At 36.2% G+C, this 17,700-nt stretch overlaps 2 protein-coding genes across 2 annotated transcripts in view; one reads left to right on the top strand and one right to left on the bottom strand.

Annotated features, from left to right (window-relative positions):
• POLR3G (RNA polymerase III subunit G) overlaps positions 1–1,404 on the bottom strand; it is a 43,394-nt gene extending 41,990 nt beyond the window's left edge. The window contains exon 1 of the mRNA XM_042943168.1: positions 1,311–1,404. The gene's annotated coding sequence lies outside the window, so the exon portion shown is untranslated. The remainder of the gene's footprint in view (positions 1–1,310) is intronic.
• Positions 3–17,115, top strand: MBLAC2 (metallo-beta-lactamase domain containing 2). Its single transcript, XM_042943156.1, has 2 exons — positions 3–914; positions 13,868–17,115. The coding sequence occupies exons 1-2, from the start codon at positions 461–463 to the stop codon at positions 14,251–14,253; spliced, it is 840 nt and encodes a 279-aa protein (XP_042799090.1). The 5' UTR covers positions 3–460; the 3' UTR covers positions 14,254–17,115.
• The last annotated feature ends 585 nt before the right edge of the window (positions 17,116–17,700 follow it).

Raw genomic sequence — 17,700 nt, 5'->3', positions numbered from 1 at the left:
CGGCGCTGGCTGGAAGTGCGCTTGCCGGAGCGCAGTGGGTGGGAGGACCTGGCACCTCCCCTGGCCTCTGCAGTCAGACCCCCGGGGTGAAGAGCGATTCCTTCTGGGTCTCCAGTCTGCTGCAGTGCCCCTGCGTTAACGCTCCTTTGTGCTGCAGCTGCTGAAGCCGAGATTACTCCAGCGCCTAGGCGCGGGCAGAGCAGCCGCCACTCTCTGCAGACCTGGCTGGAGGGTGCGTGCAGACTCTCCAGGCCGCGACTCGGCGCGTCCTTCCTCCTAGTTTTCCCCCACCCCACCCCCCAAACCCGCACCTCCCGAATCCCCCGCCCTCTCCGCGCTCTGCCCCTCCTCCCTTGCTGCGGGCTGACCGCTCCACACCGCCGCAGCGCCTCGCGTCTGGACAGCTTGCAGGAGGCACACACCCTTACACCCACTCGGCCAGACCGCACCCCTGCCCAGCATGTCCGCGCTGGAGTGGTACGCCCACAAGTCCCTGGGCGACGGCATCTTTTGGATTCAGGAACGCTTCTATGAGTCGGGCAACCGCGCCAACATCTGGCTGGTGCGTGGTTCCGAGCAGGATGTGGTGATCGATACGGGCCTGGGGCTGCGCAGCCTCCCGGAGTACCTGTACTCCTCCGGCCTCTTGCAGGATCACGGGGCCAAAGAGGACGCGGCGTGCCGGCCACTGCTGGCCGTGGCCACACACGTGCACTTCGACCACTCCGGCGGCCTCTACCAGTTCGACCGGGTGGCCGTGCATCACGCCGAGGCCGAGGCGCTGGCTCGCGGGGACAACTTTGAGACCGTGACCTGGCTGTCCGACAGTGAGGTGGTGCGGGCGCCCAGCCCGGGCTGGAGGGCCAGGCAGTTCCGAGTGCAGGCGGTGCAGCCCACTCTCATCCTGCAGGATGGTAATGGGCCCTCACGGGCGCGCGCTCTCTTTAAGGGAAGGGATTGGGAAAAACTGTTCGAGGGATGCATGTTGCAGACGTGCGTGGCTGTAAACTGGTTTGTTTTGTCACATCGCAGAAACACCACTACTGTTTCTCCCTTCCCTGAGTAAACGCCTACTCGATCTGAGCCAAGGCCCTCGAAGCCTTCCTTACCACAGACCAGTTCTGGCACTGTGTGGCAAAGCCAAGTACTCAAATGAAAGCCGGCCCCACCCCCTAGTCAGATTCCTGTGTAAGGTATAGTAGTAACACTACAGAGGCTTGTGACTAGGGATTTTACATTCTTTGACTGAACACTTGCCAGATTTCCAGGCGCTTTTATAGCGAAAAGACTTTTAAGGAATGAGTCCTCACCGAGTGCATGACAGGCTCTATGCTTTTGAGAACAGCTGACTTCATCCGCTCTCTGTCGGCGTCACCACTGGATATGAACAATTCCCACCTGTAGGTTTAGAAAGCCATTAGGGAGCAGTGGTTCTTATCTACTTGTGCATCCTTATCTTCCAGATAGATTTCTGTTCTTGATGTTGCCTCATTAGAGAAAAAGCTTGATAGTGAACATAAAAAGTAGAGAATGTGAGTCTTAACATTATGACAGATACATGGTCTGGTTTAAAGCAAGGCCTGAGAAAGATTAATGAGGTTATTTCCGGTGATGGTGAAGTATACCGACTAATGCATGGGTAGCCTTGGGCCTCTGGCTCTGTAAAAGAAAGGATGGGGATCAGAGAGAAACTAATGGAATAAAATACAACAGAGTAGGGTCCCAGCCCTCTCAACGCCAAGCAGGCACTTAAATAATTGAGTTAATTAGCCACAATACAATATTTGTATATTAAATTTCCTTTTTTCTTTTTAGAATATTTTTGTTGATTTCATTTTATCTTCACAACATATTTGAAGTGAGGTGGCTGACCCCTAATTAAATGGCTTGCCTAGAGTCCAGAGAGCAAGATAGTGACAAAAGCTAGGATTTGAACCAAGGCACAATAGATCAACGCATGCAGATCATAAATTCTATCCCATAAATATATTGTAATTATAAGTAGGATATGAAACCCCCTTCTCTCATTTTTATCTTGAAACCATTTTAATTGCCAATTTAATTTATTAAAACATTCCTCTAGGAGATAGAAAAATCCTGTTGCTGCAGTACAATAAGCTTACTTTATGAAGGACCAATATGACAAATGATTAAATATTTTACAAAAATCAGTTTATCTTATAGATGAGATCTTGAGCACTTGAAATATAAAAAATAGAAAGCAAGATTCCATACCTTACACCCCACCCACAAAGCCTCTTCATTAAAATTTCAAATCTAAAGATTAAAAAAAAAGAGACTGATTTAGATGGGAGTCTTATATCATCTGACAATTTAAGATGAAAGAAAAGTACATTTACAGTATTCTTTGTATTTCTTGATAAAAGTGATACTTTTTAGAGTTAGGATTTCCATGTAGTTGATGGGTATTAAGATTAAATTAATTGTGGCACTGAGACCAAAAAATGTTTAAATTAGTATTTAAAATACATTACAGTTGTCTGAATGAATAAATTACTTCTGATTTATTCACTTTTCCTTCTGTGCCAACAATAGGAAATCAATGGTGAAAGAACGATAAGAATTATTGTTTTATAGATGAAGAGTTCAAGCAGGCCTGAATTATCATGCCTGAGATCACATAGCCAGTTTGGAAAAGAGCTGAGACTAGAATCCAGGTTTCCTAAATCCCAGTTTATGATAGAATTATAGCATTTTGGAAATACAGGGGGCCTGCAAGCTATCTGTGTGGTGCTTTAAGCCTTTGAAGGTGTGAAAAAAAAAAAAAAAAAGCTTAATATTTACCAAACACTTAAAGCTGAGAATATTGTGTTATATCAAAAGTTGTTTTTCATTAGAAGCAGAATGCCTCATCCTCTCAAGTAGTATCTAATTTTCTCTTTTCTCAGGAATATTAATTTCCTTTCTCTTCTGAATAATGTGGCCAGCTGACTTGCTGTTATCATAATCCAGATGGCTGGAAGGAGATATAAAATATTTATATGAAAAATTCATACATGGTTACACATATACATGATGAGCCCATATCTGAACAGCATACAGCTGTTGCTTTGGTTAGAACATAAGGAGCCTGAAGTCATTAGTTTATTACATTTCATTTAGTGAATTGATGATCACCTGTCATGAGGAAGCATAAATCTGTGCTGTATGACTAACCCAAAAACTAACTTGCAAAGGAGGGTCAGGGAGAGATCATCATTTATCATCTTTGATGGAAAAATAACTCCCCCTATGAATAGTGAAATAGTATCCTCCTATAAGAAGATAGATAAACCCTATAGTACCTTCTATAGTACTATTCTTAATATAGTACCATACGTCTTTTTATCTATTTTCCACAATAGTCAAATGATATGAAGTGGAGACATTTTGACCCCTTATATATGTTTAATTAATTTGCCCAGTCATCAAGATAATTACACAGTTATGACAGGCAGACTTAAGTCACTTGGGGAGGTTAAAAACAAAAAATAGACCCTAGAAAGGTAGCAGATTGGAAACTACTCCATCCGAAACCTAAGCCTGTAATAAAAGGACCTTGGTTTGTCTGTTTTAAGTATAAATCCATATTGAACTATTTTGAATGCTGATGTAAATGTAATGACTGAGTCAGCAGTTTTATCTTCTGCCAGCAATGGGAAATCAAGAGCCAATCCAGTTTGCACTGTAGGAGCTTTAAAAGGCTCGGGAATTAGCAGTAGATGGTATCTTAGTGGGGGCAAAGGAAAGATAAATAGTAAAATAAGTAGAATTGGTTGAAAGCCATTTAAGAAGCTGTGAAAACTCTGGAATGTCCATGCACTTAGTTTGTTCTCTGGGGAGAATAAAGCAGAGGAGTGTTGATTAAGGGATGACAAGTACTACTGAGCTCAGCATTCAGTATGGAAAATAGGAGGAATGTGTGTGTGTGTGTGTGTGTGTGTGTGTGTGTGTGTGTGTGTGCGCTCGCGCGCGCGCGTGCTCGTGCGTGCAGGCGTATAAGGAAGAAAGAGTGAGAGAATGTATGTGTGTATGTGTATGTATGTTCCTTGTTAGTTTCAAGAAGGATGAGAGCCAGGTCTTTACCCCGCCAAGTAGCAAACTGGAAGAATCTTACCTGGTTAATGTGACCAGCCCTAGAGGAAAAACTAAGATGCTGATCCCTAAGCAATCTTTGGCTTCGTCTGTCTACAGCACAGCCTTGATCATTAAGCCCAATGCATGTGCTTCAAGCAGCCTTTTCACCCCCCCCTCCCCCATTCTCAAATAGGCAACCAAGCATTATGAAAAATCCTAGAAAATGGTCTAACACGAGATCAAATACTAAAACAAATAGCATAAAGCAACTTGAGAGGGGAAGACAATCATTAATAGCATCAGGGGATAACAGAAGCTATTGCATTCAACGTATTCAAGAGACATTAGGATGCTTTAAAAATAAGCAACAGAACAGTATGCACATGCACACACACACACACACACAGACACACACACACACACATGAGTTCTTGAAATTTAAAATGATAGAAGTTTCTTAGTAGAAGAACTGAAGATAAAGTTGAAAAACTTTAAAAAAAAGGAGAAGAAAGGTAAAATGAAAACGAGAAGAGAACCAGTAGAGGACCCATTTGGAAAATTCAACACTGGAATAATAGAAGCACAGATAGAGTAGAGAAAATGGAAGAAAAGAAAGGATAATAGCGATAATTCAAGAAAATATCCCACAATTAAGAGATGTAAAATTTCAGATTAAAAGAGCCCACAGAGTTCCTAGCGTGATGAATGAAAACACATCCAACCCAAGGCACATTATTGTAAAATTTCAGAATACTGGAAGCAAGTTTCCAGAAATTAAAATGTCATCTATACAGATCATAATGGCTTTAGAGCTAGAAAAGAAGAGCTATGCCTTATTTGAATAAAATTTATTTCCAACTCAGAATTTTACATCCATTTCACTAACAATCAGGTTATCAAAAAAGATTGCTGTTACTTAGAAAGTTACCAAGATATAATTTTATCCTATTTACTCCCTTCAAAATAAGGAAGTAAAGCAAGAGGAAGATATGGAATACAGGAAACAGGAGATCAAATACAAGAAAAAGTTGAAAGGAAACATCAGGATGATGGCAAAAATGACGTTCTGACAATGATACTATGCCAGGCATAAAGAGCTCCACACTGGAGCAGTTAAATCGTTACTCTTTTGGACAAGAAATATATACAAGAGTGGTGTTGGTAACTGGAGAGTGAGGGGTAAAGAGAGCTAAAGATTCTTATATTTTATAGTGGAAGTCAACAAAATCTAAAATTTAAAAACCAAGAAATGGTAATATGTGAATGAAATCAGTATAGTATATCTAATTAGTAAATCAAGAAATGAAATATAAAAAAATTTTAGAGATAAATATATGTAGTAGAGGCAGCTACCGGAAGAAATAGCTAAAATTGTTAAAAAGTGGTTGATACTTGGTAGCAGGATTGGAGCTAGAGTCAGAATGGGGCAAATAACTTTTTCTTACATTTTAAGCCCTTCTGAAATATTTTGAGATGTGTACATATGTTTCTTTGATTAAAAAATGAAATAAAAATATGGGGTTACCAAGATGGGAAAGGGTATTTGGGAAGCCAAGAAAGGTCTAGTATGGTTGGAATCTAATGACAACTGGGTCAGGGTGAGGGCTTGGAAGCATAGGGTGTGTGTGTGTGTATTATATGCTTTTCTATGTGGTATTTATTTATATATGGATATATGTCATAGGCAATTTTGAGTCTTGTAGGAGAGGTCTTATTGAAATTCTACAAGTGAGCATTATAAGCATAGGGGAGGCATTTACAAAGCTATAAGGTATTGGAAGAATCTAATACTCACCCATTATGGCCTTATCAACTGCTTACAGTTGGTATCCATTTTGATAGGTGGGCACTCACAACTTATCTGTTGCTAAATACTTTGAATACCACCTGGATATAACCAAAGATCAATAAGACTCTATCCCTGCATTGGTAATTATCCACAGCTTCTCCTTTTTTTTTTTTTTTTTTTTTTTTTTTTAGGATTCAACTTCCTTCACTTCCTTCCTTCCTCCTTTCCTTTCTATACACTTATGAAAAAATGGGTCTCCAACAGCTCTATTATTAAACCAACCTGGCTATAATTTCTTTACCTTACCTGCCAGTCATACGGTAAATGACAGTAGTTTGTGATTCTCAGAGGCACTTTAATTCTGGAACAATTATATTGTAAAGGAGTCTGGCCCGTTAAGACTGGAATGCAGAGAAAGCTGGGAGTGTCTGATTCCATCTTAACATTCTTACTGGGATTCACGACAAGACTAGGACAATCCCTGCTCCCACTCTTGGCCTCACTGATCTGTTTTGTATTACTATATATATTTTTTCTTAAGTTTCTACAAATGCAATCATATATGGTCTTTGTGTCTGTCTTTTTCATTTGGAATGGTGTTTTGGAGATTCGTCCATGTTGTATCTCTTATTCATTCCTTTCTATTGCTGAGAAATAATCCATTTATGGTTATAACATATTTTATATCCTCACCTATTGAAGGAAATTTGAATCTTTCTAGTTTGAGGCCGTAATTAATAATGCTGTCATGAACATTTGCAGGTAAGTCTTGTGTGGATGCATGTTTTCCTTTCCCTTGGTAGATACCTAGGAATGGAATTCCGGGATCTTATGGTAGTGGATGTTAATTTTTAAGAAAGTGCCTGTTTTCCAAAGTAGTTATACGATTTTATATTCCCAAATGCAATGGATAAGACTTCCAGTTTCTTCAGCTCTTTGTCTACACTTGCTTTTGTCAGTCCTTTTGATTGTAGCCATTCTAGTGAGTGTGTAGTGGTATTTCATTGTGGTTTAGCATCTCCCTAATAACTAATGATGGTGAGCATATTTTCAGGTACTTATTTGCTAGTCAAGTGTCTTCTTTGTTAAAGGATCTATTAAAATCTTTTTTCCTTTTTATTTATTTAAAAAAATTTTTTTTAAGTGTATTTATTTTGAGAGAGAGAGAAGGGCAGAGAGAGAGAGGGAGAGAGAGAATCCCAAGCAGGCTCTGCATTGGCAGCACAGAGCCCAATGTGGGGCTTGAACTCAGGAACCATGAGATCATGACCTGAGCAGAAACCAAGAGTCAGACACTTAACTGACTAAGCCAACCAGGCACCCCTTCTATTTGTTTTCTAGAAACTTTCACATTTAGGTTTATGATCCATTTTGAGTTAGTTTTTGTTCATATTGTGCAGTGATGGTTGAAAGGTTCTTTTCTGCTTATTTGGATATGGATATCCAAAGTGTCCCAGTCCATTTAGTTGAGAAGAGTATCTTTTTGCCCACTGAATTATCTTGGTTGACACCATTTGTCAAATCTCCTTTTGGACTCTATTCCAAGGTATAAAAACACCTTTCAGTATAAAGATATACATTTTTCCTAAGTATTTCATTCTTTTTGATACTATTGTGAACAAAATGGCTTTTTAAATTCACTTTATGATGTTCATTGCTAATATATAGAAATACAATTTATTTTTGTATTCTGATCTTGTACCCTTGACATTGCTAAACTTGCTTTTTTAATTCTCTAGCTTTCCCCCACATTTCTTAGGTTTTTCTACAAATAAGATCTTGTTATCTGTGAATAAAGACAGATTTACTTCTCTTCCATTCTCTGTGACTGTACTCTCTTTTTCTTGGCTTACTCCCTTGGCTAAAATCTTTAGTGTGATGTTAAATAGAAATGGTTAAGAGTAAACTTCCTTGCCTTCCTTCCATCTTAGGAGGAAAGCACTTAAGTGTTTCTATTCAGTGGTAAGTTAGCTGTAGGTTTTTCATAGATGCCCTTAATCAAGTTGACGACCTTCCCTCTACTCCTAGTTTGCTGAAAGTTTTTACCACCAGTAAGGTTTGGATTTTGTCATATGCTTTTTCTTCACCTATTGAGATGTTCATATGACTTTTCCCCTTTATTTTACTAATATAATATAGTTTGTTACCTGATTTTCAGAAGTCAAACCAAATTTATATTTCTGGGATAAACCCCATTTGGTCATTATCCTATTTATAAATTGTTGTATTTAGTTTGCCAATATTGATAAGGATTGATAAGGATTTTTGAGACTACTTTCGTTAGGAATATTGGTTTGTAGTTTCCTTTTTTTTTTAGTTTATTTATTTTGAGAGAGAGAGAGACAGAGTGAGTGGAGGAGGGGCAGAGAGGGGAGGGAGAGAGAGAATCTCTTAATTCACAAAACTGAGATCATGGCCTGAGCTGAAACCAAGAGTCCAACGCTTAACTTATTGAGCCATCCAGGCACCCCTGTAGTTTTATTTTTTTTTTTACATTGCCTTTGTCGGGCTTTAATTAGGGTAAAATTGAATTAGGAAGCTTTTCTTCTTCTTCTATATTCTGAAAGTCTATATAGATACTTTCCCTGTCTTGAGTGACTGACAGAAACCATCTTTGAGCCTGGACTTTTCTTTGTGGGGAGATTTAAATTATTAATCAATTTCTTTGCTTGATAGGTCTACATAGATTTTCTTTTTCTTCTTCAATCACTTTTGGTAATTTGTCTCTTTCTAAGAATTTGTTTATTTCAACTAAGTTGTCAAATTTGTTGTTCATAATATTCCCTTATCCTCCTTTTCATTTCCTTAGGGTCTATAGTGATATTCCTTCTTTCATTCCTGATTTTTGCAATTTATGTTTTCTCTAATTTTTTTGTCTAGCCAGTGGAGTTTATCATTTTTGTTGCTCTTTTCAATGAGCCACCTATTAGTTTCTTTTATTTTTTTCTATTGGTATTTGTTTCTTATTTCATTTATTTCTGCTCTGGCCTTTATTTATTCCTTAACATTTTGTATTTGATTTGCTTCTTTTCCTAACTTCTTAAGATAGAAACTTTGATTTTAAACAGTTAATCCTTTACAAATAAGCATTTAAAGCAATAATTTTTTTTCTAAGTATTGTGTTACCAGCAGCCGATTAGGTGTGATATATTTTGTTTTTATTTTCATTCAGTTCAAGATATTTTTTAATATAATTTATTGTCAAATTAGCTAATATACAGAGTGTAAAGTGTGCTGTTGGTTTTTGGGTTAGATTCCCATGCTTCATTGCTTACATACAACACCCAGTGCTCATCCCAACAAGTGCCCTCCTTAATGCCCATCACCCATTTTCCCCTCTCCCCCACCGTCCCATCCACCCTTAGTTTGTTCTCTGTATTTAAGAGTCTCTTATGGGTTGCCTCCCTTCCTCTCTGTTTATAACTATTTTTTTTCCCTTTCCTTTCCCCCATGGTCTTCTGTTAAGTTTCTCAAGATCCACATATGAGTGAAAACATGTGATATCTGTCCTTCTCTGCCTGACTTATTTCACTTAGCATTATACTCTCCAGTTCCAGCCATGTTGCTACAGAGGGCCAGATTTCATTCTTCCTCATTGCCAAGTAGTATTCCATTATACATATAAACCACATCTTCTTTATCCATTCATCAGTTGATGGACGTTTAGGCTTTTTATATAATTTGGCTATTATTGAAAGTGCTGCTATAAACATTAGGGTACATGTGCCCCTTATGAATCAGCACTTCTGTATCCCTTGGATAAATTCCTAGTAGTGCTACTGCTGGGTCGTAGGGTAATTCTACTTTTAGCTTTTTGAGGAACCTCCACACTGTTTTTCAGAGCAGCTGTACCAGTTTGCATTCCCACCAACAGTGCAAGAAGGTTCCTGTTTCTCCACATCCTCGCCAGCATCTGTAGTTTCCTGAGTTGTTCATTTTAGCCACTCTGACCAATGTGAGGTGGTATCTCAGTGTGGTTTTGATTGGTATTTCCCTGATCATGAATAATGTTGAGCATAATTTCATGTGCCTGTTGGCCATCTGGATGTCTTCTTTGGATAAGTGTCTATTCGTGTCTTCTGCCCATTTCGTCACTGGATTCTTTGTTTTTCTGGTGTGGAGTTTGGTAAGTTATAGATTTGGGATACTACCCTTGATTTGGTATGTCACTTGCAAATATCTTTTCCCATTCCATCGGTTGCTTTTTAGTTTTGTTGATTGTTTCCTTTGCAGTACAGAAGCTTTTTATCTTGATGAGGTCCCAATAGTTCATTTTTGGTTTTAATTCCCTTGCCTTTGGAGATGTGTTGAGCAAGAAATTGCTGTGGCTGAGGTCAAAGAAGTTTTTGCATGCTTTCTCCTCGAGGGTTTTGATGGTTTCCTGCCTCACATTTAGGTCTTTCATCCATTTTGAGCTTATTTTTGTATATGGGCAAGAAAGTGGTCTAGTTTTATTCTTCTGCATGTTGCTGTCCAGTTCTCCCAGCACCATTTGCTAAAGAGACTTTCTTTTTTCCATTGGATACTCTTTCCTACTTTGTCAAAGATTAATTGAGCATACATTTGTGGGTCCAATTCTGGAATGTCTATTCTATTCCATTGGTCTCTGTGTCTGTTTTTGTGCCAATACCATACTGTTGATGATTACAGCTTTGTAGTAGAGGCTAACGTCTGGGATTGTGAGGTGTCCCACTTTGGTTTTCTTCTTCAATATTACCTTGGCTATTCGGGGTCTTTTGTGGTTCCATACAAATTTTAGTGTTTTTTCTAGCTTTGAGAAGAATGCCAGTGCAATTTTGGTTGAGATTGCATTGAATGTGTAGATTGCTTTGGGTGGTATTGACATTTTAACAATATTTATTCTTCCAATCCATGAGCATGGAATGTCTTTCAGTTTCTTTGTATCTTCTTCAATTTCCTTCATAAGTTTTCTATAATTTTCAGCATCCAGATCTTTTTTACCTCTTTGGTTAGGTTTATTCCTAGGTATTTTATGGTTCTTGCTGCAATTGTAAATGGGATCAGTTTCTTTATTTCTCTTTCTGTTGCTTAATTATTGGTGTATAAAAATGCAACAGATTTCTGTGCATTGATTTTGTACCCTGATACTTTGCTGAATTCATGTATCAGTTCTAGCAATCTTTTGGTGGAGTCTTTCTGGTTTTCCATGTATCATGTCGTCTGTGAAAAATGAAAGTTTGGTTTCTTCTTTGCCAATTTTGATGCCTTTGATTTCCTTTTGTTGTTGGATTGCTGATGCTAGCACTTCCAACACTATTTAAACAACAGTGGTGAGAGTGGACATCCCTGTCGTGTTCCTGATCTCAGGGGGAAAGCTCTCAGTTTTTCCCTGTTAAGGATGATATTAGCTGTGGGCTTTTCATATATGGCTTTTACGATGTTTAAGTGTATTCCTTCTATCACAACTTTCTTGACAGTTTTTATTAAGAAAGGATACTGTGTTTTGTCAAATGATTTTTTTGCATCTGTTGACAGGATCATATGGTTCATATCCTTTCTTTTATTAATGTGATGTATCACATTGATTGATTTGCGAATATTGAACCAGCCCTGCAGCCCAGGAATGAATCCCACTTGATCATGGTGAATAATTCTTTTTTATATGCTGTTGAATTCGATTTGCTAGTATCTTATTGAGGATTTTTGCATCCATGTTCATCAGGGATATTGACCTGTAATTCTTTTTTGTGGGGTCTCTGTCTGGTTTGGGAATCAAGGTAGTGCTGGCTTCATAGAATGAGTCTGGAAATTTTCCTTCCATTTCTATTTTTTGGAACAGCTTGAGAAGGATAGGTATTAACTCTGCTTTAAATGTCTGGTACAATTCCCCAGGGAAGCCATCTAGCCCAAGACTCTTCTTTGTTGGGAGATTTTTGATAACTGATTCCATTTCTTCACTAGTTATGGGTCTGTTCAAATTTTCTATTCTTTCCTGCTTGAGTTTTGGTAGTGCGTGGGTGTCTAGGAATTTGTCCATTTCTTCCAGGTTGTCCAGTTTGTTGGCATATAATTTTTCATAGTATTCTCTGATAATTAGTTCAAGAGATTTTCTAATCTCCTGTGATTTCATCTTTGATCCCTAAGTTAGGTAGAAGTGTGATGCTTACTTTGTGTATATTTGGATATTTCCCATATTTATTTTTGTTATTAATTTCTAATTTAATTATGTTATAGTCAAAGAACATATTTTTATGATTTTATTCCTTTCATATTTACTGAGACTTGCTTTATGGCTGTGTAGCCTGGTGAATATTCCATGTGCAATTAAAACGAATGTGTACTTTACTGTTTTAAGATAAAGTGTTGTATAAATGTCACTTAGGTTAAGTTGTTTGATAGTGTTGTTCAGGTCTTCTGTATTCTTACTGATTTTCTATCTACTTGTATTACAGATTATTCAGAGAGGAATATTTTAATCTCTAAGCATAATCAGTTAATTGTTTATTCTTAATTCTGTCAGTTTTTACTGAAACTTTTTTCATGAATCTTTAGTGTCTGTTTTAGGTACATGTATAATTTTTTAGTATGTTGACTTAATGTATATCCTAATAAAATGTACCTCTTTTCTCTACTAATAGTCCTTATTTTGTCTAATATTAATATAGCCACTCTAGTTCTCTTACTAATATTTATATTGCATAACTTTTTCAACCTCTGTTTGTCTTATATCTTATAGTTCCTCTCTTGTAGACTACATATGTATCCTGCTTTTTAAATCTAGTTTGACAATGTCTGCCTTATCCCATTCATATTCAATGTAATTATTGATATAGTTGAATTTAGGTCTGCCATTCTGTTATTTGTTTTCTATGCCTCATTTCTTTTTTTTGTTAAAAAAAAAATTTTTTTTTAGCGTTTATTTTTTTTGAGACAGAGAGAGACAAAGCATGAACGGGGGAGGGTCAGAGAGAGGGAGACACAGAATCTGAAACAGGCTCCTGGCTCTGAGCTGTTAGCACAGAGCCTGACGTGGGGCTCAAACTCATGGACCGCGAGATCATGACCTGGGCCGAAGTCGGCCGCTTAACCGACTGAGCCACCCAGGCGCCCCTGTCTCATTTCTTATTTAGCTCTCTTTTCCACTTTCATTGTCTTTTAGGTTTCACAAATTCCTATTATTACACTGTTTTTATTCCCCATTAACTTTTTAACTCTATGTCTTTAATTTTTTCTGTGTATATGTGTTTGAACTAAACATAACAATATGTAAACCAGTGATTTACTTAAGTTAGTAAAACCAGTGATTTAAAACCAGTGAAACAGTAATTTTGCATTTATACCTCAATTTCCTCTCACTATCAAATAACTGGGAAGAGTGTGAGATTTTACCTGATTTGCAAATTAGCCTGCCAGGGTTTAATAGATTCTGGCAGGAGACTAAAGATAATTTATTACTCATAGCAACAACAATAGCCAGAGCATGATCATTTGTACTGATTCTTCAAGGCTTAATTTTCACAGGGTGACAAAAGAAGGGGCAAAATATAGAGTAGCATTCATGAATCGTGTCATCAGGATACTGGTACCAAGGATGTACTAAAAAATAAAAGTGTTGTGGTCAAATAAGTTTGAGAAATGGTATAACCCTATCTCCCTTGTGTATATCTACAATGTACATTACTATATTAAAAAGTTCTCAGAAGCCTTGCAGAAAAAAAGCTACTTAACTTTCTTTGAAGAAATGTTTCCAAATTATTTGACTACAGAATCTTTTCTTTTATGTATCATAACAACCTGAAAAAATAGTGTTCCACATAATTCACTTTGACAAACACTGGTTAAGCAAACAATAGAAATGAAATATATGCAAATTATTTTTAAATCACCATTAAGAAATACTGTATTTTTGAAATAAAAGTAAAATAAGTGTTATCCTTCCCGACCTTTTTGAAAACATTTAATGTTCTTTTCTTTTATTCTTTAAGTGATTGAAGTCAAGTATACAACATGTTTATCTGTAAATTCTGTTTCCATTTGTAGGGGATGTGATCAACCTTGGTGACAGACAGCTCACTGTTATGCACATGCCTGGTCACTCCAGGGGCAGTATTTGCTTACATGACAAAGACCGAAAGATTCTCTTCAGTGGAGACGTCGTGTATGATGGATCACTGATTGACTGGCTTCCATACAGCAGGATAAGTGACTATGTTGGAACCTGTGAACGTCTGATAGAATTAGTGGACAGAGGTCTGGTAGAGAAGGTGCTTCCTGGGCATTTCAATACCTTTGGTGCTGAAAGGCTTTTTCGATTGGCTTCTAACTATATTTCAAAAGCTGGCATATGTCACAAAGTTTCTACTTTTGCCATGCGATCTCTTGCAAGTTTAGCCTTACGTGTAACAAATTCTAGGACCTCACCCTAGTATCTACACTGATAACCTATTTTGATTAATTCTGTAAATTCAATTCATTTTGTGCTGTTAAAATGAGTAATAGTGAGCATTTCAAGAAATGCTTTATTAGAGAAAAAAAAAAGGTTGAGAATGAGTAAGCCCAAAAAGGAAGCTCTTCATTAAAAATTTTTCTTTCTTTCAAATAAGAAATCATTTAAATAAGCTTATAATTTGCCAAGCTGTCATCTTGTAATATTTGTCATCTTGTAATATCCAGAAACAACATAGAAATATATGGGGAAGTAAGGAGGCATAGTAACAGAAAGAACTATCATCCTTACTTCCCATTTCTCTTATTTTATTTCCTAGATGACCTAGAAAAAGAGGCATAAAGTTTTATGTTTATACTCCAAACTTGATATTTTAATATATTATTTAAAGATAAAGGTTCTTGAGTTTAAAATACATTAGAACTCAATACAAACATATAAATTAATATTTAGAATGACAGCTAAAACAATCCATTGGTATAGCACAGAATTTTTATGCTTCATTTATTTATTCTTAATGTAATTAGAGCGTATTATATGCTGTGTAATTTTACTTACAAAGAGTACAATGAATTTTGTTTTGTTGCAAAGCTTTAAATATAAATTGCAGAGTGCTTCAGTCAAAAGCTACCACACAGTGTTGTTTGTTATTATGTGCGTGTAATATTTTCAATCATAAAAATGAAATTCAAATGTCTGTAATATAATTACAAATTGTCAGATTTCTCAAAAGGACACTGTCAGGGAAATTTGAAAATATACACATTGAAAATAATTTTTTATTATATCCTATTTTAATATTAACAGCTATTATAAACAAAATTTTTCTTGTTAAATAGCAGCTTCAGTATATGTGTCATATTTTATAATACCACAACAACTATAGAGATCTACGACATTCTGATATGAATCATTCTTTTACTTATCATAACATGCATATGTACCATGGAAGGCTTTTCAGATTAACTGCAAAATGTGCATTAGATATTGACTTAGAGTGAATTGCCTTTTTTATCCTGATTCACAACACCTATTCCTGTTCAGTATTCTTTGTCTTGAATGAAAAGAACTCTACATTTATAAAGTTATAGGAAAGGTTAGCCCACTATTTTAGTGAAATGTTTTGGTTTGGTGCTCTTTATAATTTATTAAAAAGCCTTTTGGAATATTTCATAAAGGTTTTTTAAGCAGTTTTGTCACTGCCTTTTTATTATTGACATGTCCAAAACCAAACTGAGATAGCTTTGGAAATCAGATTGTTTAGTGTTAAGAAAGTTTAGCAACTTTGATATCTGAAAAATTATAAAATTTTTCCACCCTTAACCCACCCAGGTTTTTTAGTCTTTTTTTAATTCAACACCCACACACATATCCCACATTCATACACACAGTCACATACATACATGCACAGTATTGTGCTAAACACTGTGGAAGCTTAAAAAGTCAAAGAGATGGAATCTTAGCTAGAAGGCAAACAAAACATGAATAATAATATATGTAGGTTGAAGCTAATACAAATTACACATGAGTATCAGGGACAAACATGGAGGGGTGTGGAGTTTGGTTAGGAAGAGATTCCTGGAAGAGGGGTTTTTCAGTCATATTTGGAAAGATGATTTGTTAGGTGGTCAGGGTAGGGGACAAAAAGATCCAAGAACGGGGATGGAAGCATTGCTATCCTAAGTAGGCTATTCCTTGTGACAATTTAAATTTAATTTTCAGGAATCTTAGATCCTCCAAATACCAAGTATTTAGCATGAGACAGGTGGGTTTGTGATGGTGTATATGAGTCATCTTCAGTGACAGACAAGCTGTCCTGCCACATGCCATCAAAGGAATCTACTCATATAAGGCTGTAGGTTTCAGTTGATATGCAGCATGAAGAGTATAGATTTGGTTCAGGGCAACTACAATCACTTAATGAGCCTTAAATATAGCCATTATTTTTATATCAGTAGCACAAAAGAAAACCAAAAGTCCTTAACCATTGACCATTTTATCATACCTTAGGACTTAAAAAAAAAAATCAGGGTATAGTAGGCACTAAGTTTTACTGAGAAATATTTGAACCTGATGAAGGCTTTCTTTATTTCTTAAAAGTACAATTTTTCAAAACATGTTAGTTTTATTTTTAAATCTCCAACTTTTTTTTGTTTTTCAAATTATACAAACACATAAGACTGTGATATTTTGCTTTTGCTTCAGTGTGAATAAATTGGGGAAAGGATCTGTCATCCATTTAGTGCTCATGCTATGCATTTTAAAATATGCATTATTCAGTTTAATCCTGGTCCCAGTGCCAAGAAGTAATTGACCAGCCAAACACAACAAAACTTTGGACAAAGCTGGTAATTGAACACAGGTCTGTCTTCCTCCCAAACTGTGCTCTTTCTCTTATATCTGCACAATAACATAAAATTGGCAAAGTGTATTTTTACTTTCCCAGATGCCACATGTGCCAAGAGTAAATCAAGTGATGTTAAGCCTAATAATAGCATATTTTAAAAGAAGCTTTAAAAAATATATTTTCACCCTGACAGTGACCCGTATTGTAACTTATGATTTTTGGAAATAATAGTATGTAAGTATAATTCAGAGTTGTCAAATGTAAGACATTTAGAAATAATTTTTATTTGTATTGTTAATAACTGAATCTTTGGAAACTCATTTTCCTTATTTGGTGTTTCCTTTTAACTAAGAAGTCTAAAACAAACAAAAATCTTGTGTTATTCTGATATAGTTGAGTAAATGATTATGTGTAGTTGTTCTTATATGAATAGTAATATGATTGTGACATGTACACATTGTCTTCTTATAATTTTCAGATAAGTGTAAGTAAAAATTTGTGTGATAAATATTAAAGTGGACATTTTATTTCAATCTCTAGTTGGTATTTTTTTCTAACAGCAAATTCCTATTTAATTTCTTATAAATATTCCCTATGTGAAGTACAGTTTTGAAAATGTGTAATAAATAAGACATCAAATCCATGGACAAGAATGGAGAATCCAGAAAATGCCCATATAAATTTTTGGTAGTTATAAATATTGCATTTTAAATCAATGGATAAAAGATGAGTTATTTGGTATTTATTCTAATTGTTGATGTGAGAAAAAAGGTCCCTGACAATATAAAAATAAATTCCAAATGGATTAAAGACCTAAATTTGAAAAATGGAAACACATGTGTATTGAAATTTTAAATCATGTTTAAGACATTAGGATAGGGAAGATCTTTATATAGGAAAAAAAAAAAAAAAAGCAAAATCATCAGAATTTAAAATGTCCTAGAATTCAGATGCCATAAAGTTAAAATGATAAATTAGAAGAAAATATTCACAAATTGTGTAACAGCAAAATCTTTTTAAACAACCAAAAAGAATGCCTACAGATCAATAAGAAAAAGGTAAACTGCTGTAAGGGTGGGA

Source organism: Panthera leo, chromosome A1 (genome assembly GCF_018350215.1).
Source record: "Panthera leo isolate Ple1 chromosome A1, P.leo_Ple1_pat1.1, whole genome shotgun sequence".
In the NCBI taxonomy this organism is placed as follows: Eukaryota; Metazoa; Chordata; class Mammalia; order Carnivora; family Felidae; genus Panthera; species Panthera leo.
Note: the sequence above shows the minus strand (reverse complement) of the source record. Positions and strands in the feature narration are given on the sequence as shown.

What these genes read in the sequence shown, in the direction of transcription:
- MBLAC2 (XM_042943156.1), top strand. Translation starts at nt 461, where the DNA reads ATGTCCGCGCTGGAGTGGTACGCCCACAAGTCCCTGGGCGACGGCATC. An exon ending in CACTCTCATCCTGCAGGATG is followed by an intron (nt 915 to 13,867) that starts GTAATGGGCCCT and finishes TTCCATTTGTAG; the next exon opens with GGGATGTGATCAACCTTGGT.